An 8,828-nucleotide genomic window follows, 5' to 3' on the forward strand; every position below is an offset into this window, starting at 1 on the left:
ATAATTTAAGGTTTCTTTTTATTACAATAGTTTTAGAACAATGAATTTAGCCTACGTAGTATTGCAAAAGAAAAAAATTGATTCGGGTATGGTTATATATTGTTGATGACTGAGTCTCATGTGAGACCGTCTCACGGATCATAATCTGTGAGACGAGTCAACCCTACTCATATCCTCAATAAAAAGTAATACTCTTAGCATAAAAAGTAATACTTTTTCATGAGTGACCCAAATAAAAGATCTGTCTCATAAATATGACCCGTGAGACCGTCTCACACAAATTTTTGTCATTGTTGCTACTACGTAAGTCATATATATATGTATATATTTGTGTGTGTGTGTGTGTGTATATAATTAATATCTCAATAGTATAAACGAGTTTATCAATATTACTTGAAATAATTAGAAATATAGATTTCTATCATTAAAATGATTGACAATATAAAATATTTTAGAAAAACGTTTGTTTTGTTTTTTTTTTTTTTATAAATTTAGTTGATTAGCACTTTTGAATGAATAAAACGGTTAAAATCTATGAATAGATATTAAAATAAATAAAAATTAATTAAAATAAATAGTACTCGAAATTTATTAGTATTTATAGAACTCCAATCTGTATCATTAAATAATCATTAGCTGTTTCAATTATCGACTAGTACTAATTAAAAATTGAAGTCAACCAAATTAAATGGTTGTATCCATTGAATTCGAGCCGTTAATTCATTGAATTCGAGCCGCTTTACTTTGTTAAATACAAATAGTTTAAAAAAATAAAAAATAGTTTTCGTATTAGACTAGTTGATTAAATTCATGCTCAGAATAAAAAATAATATTTTTTAATGAATCAGTCAGGTAAAACATATTTCACAAAATTGATATATGAGACAGTCTCATGTTATTTTTTCGCCCAAAAATATATATACCTTTACTCATCTATTAATATAAACAAGAGTAGAAGAAGAAGAAAAATCGTTCTAAATAGTTCAAGCTCGCAAAGGAAAACCTCCATTAAGGGAGAATACATATTAGTCATAAAATACAATACGTCATGCAAATTCGTAGCTTAAACTAGCGATCATTCACATGCATAGATTTTTAATCTGATTAAAATTTTTTTTTTATAAATTTATTTCACATTTATAAAAATAACAAAACTAATTAAGTAATCATTTTAAAAATACTAATAATAAAATTAATCATAATAAATAAATAAAATATTAAAAATATGTAATAAATATAATAATGATAATAATTTTACTGTTATTAATAGAATCAAGTTTAGAGAAGTAGTCGTTCCATTATTATTTTCTATATATATGGTGTCAATCATAAGAATATAATCAAATCAAAATTAATTTCTCATCTATGTTCCATTTCAAAACTAATTTCGTTCATACCATATTTTATTCTCGTACATCAATCATGTTTTAATATTATAATTTGAAGATATAAAACATGAAATATTTTTGGGGTGTAATAATTTTTATTGTCAGTGAGCGATCGAACCATGAATATTTAGGTTGCACAATTATTATTACCTATAGATTTTGATAAAACGATAAACATTTGATTCAACAATGTTATCAAAGTCAAGATAACAAGTTTGATTCTCGTTTAGAGTGGGTCTCATTTGAGACCGTCTCACGGATCTTAATCTGTGAGACGGGTCAACCCTACTCATAATCACGATAAAAAGTAATACTCTTAGTATAAAAAGTAATATTTTTTCATGGATGACCCAAATAAGATATTCGTCTCATAAATATGACCCGTGAAACCGTCTCACACAAGTTTTTGCCTCTCATTTAATGCAACAAGCTCAATTATCGAGAAATATATTGTTGGAGTGCAATACTTGTATTTATAGGGACAACAATCGAACAGTACAACTTGAACTGCTATACAATTTAAAATATTTGAGTTATATCATTACCATCATCTATAATTTTTTTTTAAACAACATTCACACGATCCTACAAATAGGATATATATAAAATTACCAAAAACAAATTTCTATGATAATTTTTTTTATTGAATAAAAGAAGACATATTTTGGTCCATCTATAATTAAAGCAGTTTTATCTAAACACAATTATCCATACACTATAGTTATTGAAACAAAAAACTAAGTTGATGAAACGGTTCATAAGAAAGAATCATGCCTTTTTTGTTTATTTAAAAGTATTTTGCAAGAATGTATCACATATCTATTTTTTCATAAGACAAGTCAATCCGATCTATATTTAAAATAAAATATAATACTTCTCATAAATCAGATCAAGTTAATTACACATCTCACAAAATTAACACGTGAACTCACCGGAATTTTTGAGTTTCTGTAAACCCTTAACACTGCTATGACGACCCGTATCACAAAATTAACACGTGAACTCACCGGATTTTTTGAGTTTCTTTAAACCCTTGACACTGCTAGCTTCCAACGTTCTCCGGGTCCTATAAGCTGGCTTTTGGGTTTAATTTGTCCTCTGCTTTTTTTTTAAAAAAATCAATATTGTAATTGATTTTCATTTATATAATGGGTCGGTCTCCTTTCCCTTTTATTATGATCAGTATTTGCAAAATATATATCTTCATGATTAAAAAACAATACTGATAAAAAAATCAAGATAAAACACACACCATTCAAAGAGTCATATATGTTCCACATTAGTGAATGAGAATAAGAAAAATAAACTCGACGGTCGAAAAATATAATTGTTTGTATATTTTCAGATGTATCACTCATATATTATATTTATTTTTAAAAATAATAATGATAATGATAAAAATAACCCATGATCATATAAATGAAAAACAAATATAATATCGAATTTAAAAATCAGAGGACAAATCAAACCCAAACGCCAGCTGATAGGAATCGGAGGATGTTGTAAGCAAGCAGTTTTAGAGGTTTACTATTAGTTTAATAATGATTGGGGAAAAAAAACCTCTCAGAAATCTTTCGCGAGATAATTTTGTGTGACAATTATTAGACATGATCCAATTCATGTAAAATAATACTTTTATATAAAAAAATACAATTTTTTTCATGATAAACATAGGTCGAATCGACTGTCACATGAATATAGCTAGTATCATGAGACCATCTCTTAATATATCTTTAAAAAAAAAGAGGGCAAAGCTTAATCTAACAACGAATGAATCCAATTCAACGTCGATGGGTACATGACGGGGCTTTTGTTGTTTCCTCCCATGGGGTCACTCACAAAATCGACGTATTTATTTTAAAATGCATACATAATTTATTCTAATTTGTTTTAATCCAAGTTCTTCGTCATATGTAGTTAACAATAATACAATTTCACATTCATTTGTTTCCCACCAATCAATTGAACATTTCCAAATAATCTATTTCCTTCGATCGCTTTTGATTTCATGTGTTGTTCTCTCTATGTGATTTTTTTTTTTGGCCTGAGATATATATACATATATATATATATATATGGGGAACATGAGGAATTATATTTTTAAACTTCATAAACACCATATATAAAATAAGAAATCTAATTCAAAAATTATAACCAGATATAGTTCATGCTCTATCTTGTCTACTAAATTGACCGAGAAAATTGCAATTTTAACTTACTAATTTGTCCATATTTTGAGTTCTAGTCATGTCACTTGTTGTTGTTTGGTTTTGTTTTTTCTACAAAAAAAATTAAATCAACCAAACATTATTTATTTGACAATTATACTTTCCTATACGTATGTGTATATTATACACATTAAAAGTTATCTGGAAAAAAAAAAAAAACAACAAATTTTTTTCGTTTGATTTGAAATATCGAGAATCGTTTTGTTTGTTTTTTTTTTCCTTTTTGATTATGTTTATATTTGTTTTAACGTGCGCAATTTATGTTTATTTTCGCTAAATTAGCTATACAAAAGAGTATCAATGTCAAATAAAATAATGTTCAGTAAATTCAGTAACTTATAGCCAAAAATTTGCAATTTTCCAGATACACCACGTATTTTACAATGACATCCAAATTTTTTAAAAAGAAGAAGAAAAATCAATCATAAAATAAATCATATGATCTATCACCCCTCTTATTCTCGTAGGCAAAAACTTGTGTGAGACGGTCTCACGGATATTATTTGTGAGACGGATCTCTTATTTGGGTCACCCATGAAAAAGTATCACTTTTTATGCTAAGAGTATTACTTTTTATTATGAATATGGGTAGGGTTGACTCGTCTCACAGATTATAATTCGTGAGACGGTCTCAAATGAGACTCACTCATTCTCGTAACAGTACACATTTAATGTCATGCCCCATATTTCCTCCTCCACAAGTTCACACACGGTACACCACATATGTAGAATCCACATCATGCTTCTTCATTATTTTTACTTTCATATTTCTCTATTCAAATGGTTTTATATTTGTAGGACCAAGCGTTTGTCGTTTTACCAAAAGCTATAGCTAGTGGTGATGGTACAACTCAAATCTTTTAAACATACAGCAGCTCAAGCACCACGGTTCGATCGCTCTACCGGACAATTATTGCACCCAACAATCTCTCTCCCAATAATTGTACTCCTTGCATTCAATGAGAATCGAACCTTTGTCCTTGACTCTGATACCAACTGTAGGACCGAGCGCTTGCCGCTTTACCAAAAATTATATCTAGTGGTAATGGTACAACTCAAATTTTTTAAACCGCACAGCAGCTCAAGCACCACGGTTCGATCACTCTATCAGACAAAGACAATTATTGCACTCAACAATATCGATTTGAGAGTAAGAACATATTTAATAACAAATATTTTTTTGATGAAAATACAACATATTATTATTTTAATTTAATTGAAGTAAGGGATATAAATGCAGATATAACTATAGTCTCTGGTAATTCCCATATAGGTGTCATGCGATTTTTGTGTGCATGTCGGGGAAAAAAAAAGGTGAAATAATTATTTAATTATTATTAATCAATAAAATATAAGGTTGTTTTTTTTTAAAAAAATATATATCAATAAAATATAATATTGAAACGAGGAAGGAAGTGGCAGACAGATGCAACTGATTGGATAACAGCGTCAACAACATATTGAAAGCTTTTTTCCCTCTTTTGTCAAATTCAATTCCGATTTCCACCATATATACCCATAACTAAATCCTCCTTCGCTTTTATAAAAACCACACTAAATCCCCCCTCCTCATCGATCTCCCCACCACATTTACTGTTTTCAACTCGTAGATTTCGCCATTAATACCCAAGATTGCGTTTCTTGCTGTGTGGTTTATCTGTTTACTTCATAAGTTTGTATCATATCTTCTTGATAATGATTTTCGCATAAGAATTCTGCTCTGCACCTGTGTTTCTTTCTTCTTCTCGATTTTTCTCGCCTGAGATCATTTCACCAGAGACCATGATAGCGTACATAGAGCGGTTCGTGCACGAAAACGACGTGGAATCCATGCCGGAGCTGGACAGAGCTGAGGAAGAAGGCGGAGGGGTTTTGCATCTCTTCAAAGGGCTGGAGCTTCAGGGCACAGTGGACTTTGACACCACCGCCGCCGGCAAAGATTTTGGCGGCATGCAATCTTCCGAGCCTTTAGCCATGATTCACCCCGCCTCCGCCGACGACGTCTCGAGGGTGATAAAACTAGCGTCACGATCACCACACCTCACTGTCTCTGCTCAGGGTAACCGCCACTCCATCAACGGGCAGGCCATGGCCCACCAAGGTCTGGTTATCGACATGAAGTCGATGGATCCAAGAATCCAAGTGGACCCCTCCGGGGTGCATGTCGACGTCAGCGGCGGTGCATTGTGGGAGGAGGTGCTGAAACGCTGCGTTTCTGATCACGGATTGGCCCCCCGGTCGTGGACTGATTACCTTAATTTGACGGTGGGCGGGACGCTGTCGAACGCAGGCGTGAGTGGGCAGGCTTTCCGTTACGGACCACAAACCGAAAATGTAAAGGAATTGGAGGTGGTAACTGGAAACGGCGACGTGTTGATTTGCTCGCCGAACCAGAATTCAGAACTCTTCTTCAGTGTCCTCGGGGGACTCGGCCAATTCGGAGTCATCACTCGAGCTAGAATCTTGCTTCAACCTGCCCCAGATATGGTATTTATTTACAATTAAATTCCAAAAACTGTAGAAAAATCTTATCAAACATTCAATATCTCGGGTAATCAATGTTTTGTTGTCTTTTTTGGGGAAAGGTGAGATGGATAAGACTGGTTTACAGCGAGTTTAGCGATTTCACCACCGATGCTGAGTTACTAGTGAGCGGGGGGACAGGCGACTCGTTCGATTACGTCGAAGGATTCGCATTTGTCAACAGCGACGACCCGGTTAACGGGTGGCCGTCGGCTCGGTTGCATCCGAGCCATCCATTCGACCCGACCCATATCCCACCTTCCCCCCCGGTTTTGTACTGCCTCGAGCTGGCCCTGCATTACAGTAATCACCACCGGCGGCCCGCCGTTGACAAGGTAAGAAAATCGTATCTTTCCTTCTCATTATATTTTATATTTTATAACAAATCTCACGAGAATAATAACATCGGGACTACGTAAGAATTACTTTAGTTTCCGTCTAGGTATCTGTCCGGAGGGACCCAGATTTATTAAAAAAATAAAATAGGGGGTGACGGGTTTATGAAGATGATTGATATGTTGACCGGCGAGGTGGGGGGTGGCCTTCTTTTGTAGCAAAAGAAAGTCAACAAGAGAGATGCGGTGGCGTAATGTATCTCCCATTAGATTTTGTGTGCGCAGAGTAATTTCTTTTTGAAGTGGGAGTCAGCCACCCTTATTACAGCAAAAGCTTAAACCACTCAAAGATTGTCTTTTTGCTCTTCATTTTTGGCGATTTTTATGGTCCCCTCGTGGCCAATTCTTCCAATATTTCACCCCAAAAATGGTCTTCCTTTGGCGTACGTACCTAGCTGACTGGTTTCCTTTTTATTCAAAATTTCATTATTAGTACTTGGAGCACAACGGATAGGGTATATTTTTAAAACACTTATTACTTCATTTATGGGATCGATGAGTTACTTAACAAATAGAAATAAATTAATGTCAATAAATAAAATAGTGAGCTGGAATATTGAAAGGAGACTGTGTGTACGCAGAGGGTGGAGAGAATGGTGGGGGTGCTGAGATATTGCAAGGGATTGAGGGTGGAAGCGGAGGTGAGCTACGTGGATTTTTTGTTGCGAGTGAAACGGGCGGAGGAAGAGGCCAAAGCCAATGGTATATGGGACGCCCCACACGCATGGCTCAATCTCTTCGTGTCCAAAGCGCACCTCGCCCAATTCGATGCTGTTGTTTTCAAGAATATTTTGAAGCATGGCATCGGTGGCCCTATGCTTCTTTATCCTCTGCTCCGTTCCAAGTAAGTACTATACTACTAGCCACATTTTACGAGCATATTCATGGGCTTATACTCAACACGACTTATAAGCTAAACGTGTATTAGAATTCACAGTTTTAAAATGAAACGAAATCGTATTTTTATTGCGAGAAAAGGGGTTGGTTGATTGGTAAATTATATTATACTATAAATTGCATGATATAATATAATCATGTAATAATGGTCCATTTTTGCATGATATTCTATTTATTTTTTATGGGTCTCTTTCTTTTTTTCTTTTTTCTTTTTTTCAGGTGGGATAGTCGTAAATCCGTGGTTTTACCGGCGGAGGGGGAGATATTTTATTTGGTTGGACTGCTACGTTTCTCATTTCCATATCCGAAAGGATTACTGTCCGTCGATGAAATGATCTCACAAAATCGAGAAATTGTCGAGATTTGCGAACGGAAGGGATTCGATTTCAAGTTGTACCTTCCACACTACGGTGATTCCAAGGAGGGGTGGAGGCAGCATTTTGGAAATCAATGGACGAGGTTCCAGCAAAGGAAGGCCAGCTTCGATCCAAGGGCCATTCTTGCTCCCGGGCTCAAGATTTTTTCAAGAAATGGGCAACCCTCGTGATAGATAATATGCATGCTAATTGGTTGTATTTTCTTTTGCTTGTAATTCTTATATATATATATTTCATGAAGAAGAAGCTCGAGGAATTATGTAAATGTAATGTTGAAGAAATTTTGATTTATTTCAAATAATGTTCATCCATGTAGTGCCTGTTTTCGTTCTCATCTAAAATCTCTAATCCATTGAATTTATACTTCCTTAAAAAACTTAAATGCATTATTTTTCATGTCAGCTAGCTTCTCATGTTTTCCATCTTTTTCGTAATCCATCGATAATCAGACCGTTTTTTCTGATCATAATTCTTCGGAAAATTTGATCATACGACAATATATGACTCATGTTTTATCACACGAGTTTTCAGATATAGCAGATGGATATGCTAGCATCGACTCTACTTAACAACTCATTTAAACCCAGTGGTTTTAATTAATCGCTAGAAAGTTTAATTACGAGCTTTTTTGATGTTATCTCATATCATCGCATGATTATCTTGCCCAAGAACTCCTGCGCATATATTGCCTCAAAAGTATATATATCTCCCAGGTGTACGTATATGTTTGGAAGTGCATGGATATTCAGAAATCAAGAGTTTGTCACCGTAGATTTTGGAACTTGTGCTTTGTGAAGGTCACACTATAAATTATATGGTGTGTGCGACTCTTTTTTTAATGTATTTATTATAGTGGGTTGCACGACTTTTTTGGTTGGCCATAAGCTAACTCCCTCAGGGTGATCCTCGATCATTTGGTGAAAATAATAATAAAGTATAATATATATAAGCAAATATAACATTTATGTGAGTTAAATTTTAAAATTAGCTTTAAGCTAGACTGTTTTTACATTAACCCAC

The 8,828-nt window shown here is 33.9% G+C and overlaps 1 protein-coding gene across 1 annotated transcript; it reads left to right on the top strand.

The window, feature by feature from the left end:
• The first annotated feature begins 5,041 nt into the window (after positions 1-5,041).
• Positions 5,042-8,123, top strand: LOC140817011 (cytokinin dehydrogenase 7-like). The gene is made up of 4 exons (XM_073176563.1): positions 5,042-6,103; positions 6,202-6,474; positions 7,116-7,378; positions 7,651-8,123. The coding sequence occupies exons 1-4, from the start codon at positions 5,399-5,401 to the stop codon at positions 7,976-7,978; spliced, it is 1,569 nt and encodes a 522-aa protein (XP_073032664.1). The 5' UTR covers positions 5,042-5,398; the 3' UTR covers positions 7,979-8,123.
• The last annotated feature ends 705 nt before the right edge of the window (positions 8,124-8,828 follow it).

This window comes from Primulina eburnea, chromosome 16 (genome assembly GCF_022965805.1).
Source record: "Primulina eburnea isolate SZY01 chromosome 16, ASM2296580v1, whole genome shotgun sequence".
In the NCBI taxonomy this organism is placed as follows: Eukaryota; Viridiplantae; Streptophyta; class Magnoliopsida; order Lamiales; family Gesneriaceae; genus Primulina; species Primulina eburnea.

Bases quoted from the DNA above. Each gene is read 5' to 3' on its own strand.
- LOC140817011 (XM_073176563.1), top strand. From the start codon at position 5,399: ATGATAGCGTACATAGAGCGGTTCGTGCACGAAAACGACGTGGAATCC. The intron at 6,104-6,201 runs GTATTTATTTAC...TTTTGGGGAAAG, and splicing joins TTCAACCTGCCCCAGATATG to GTGAGATGGATAAGACTGGT. The intron at 6,475-7,115 runs GTAAGAAAATCG...GTGTGTACGCAG, and splicing joins GGCGGCCCGCCGTTGACAAG to AGGGTGGAGAGAATGGTGGG.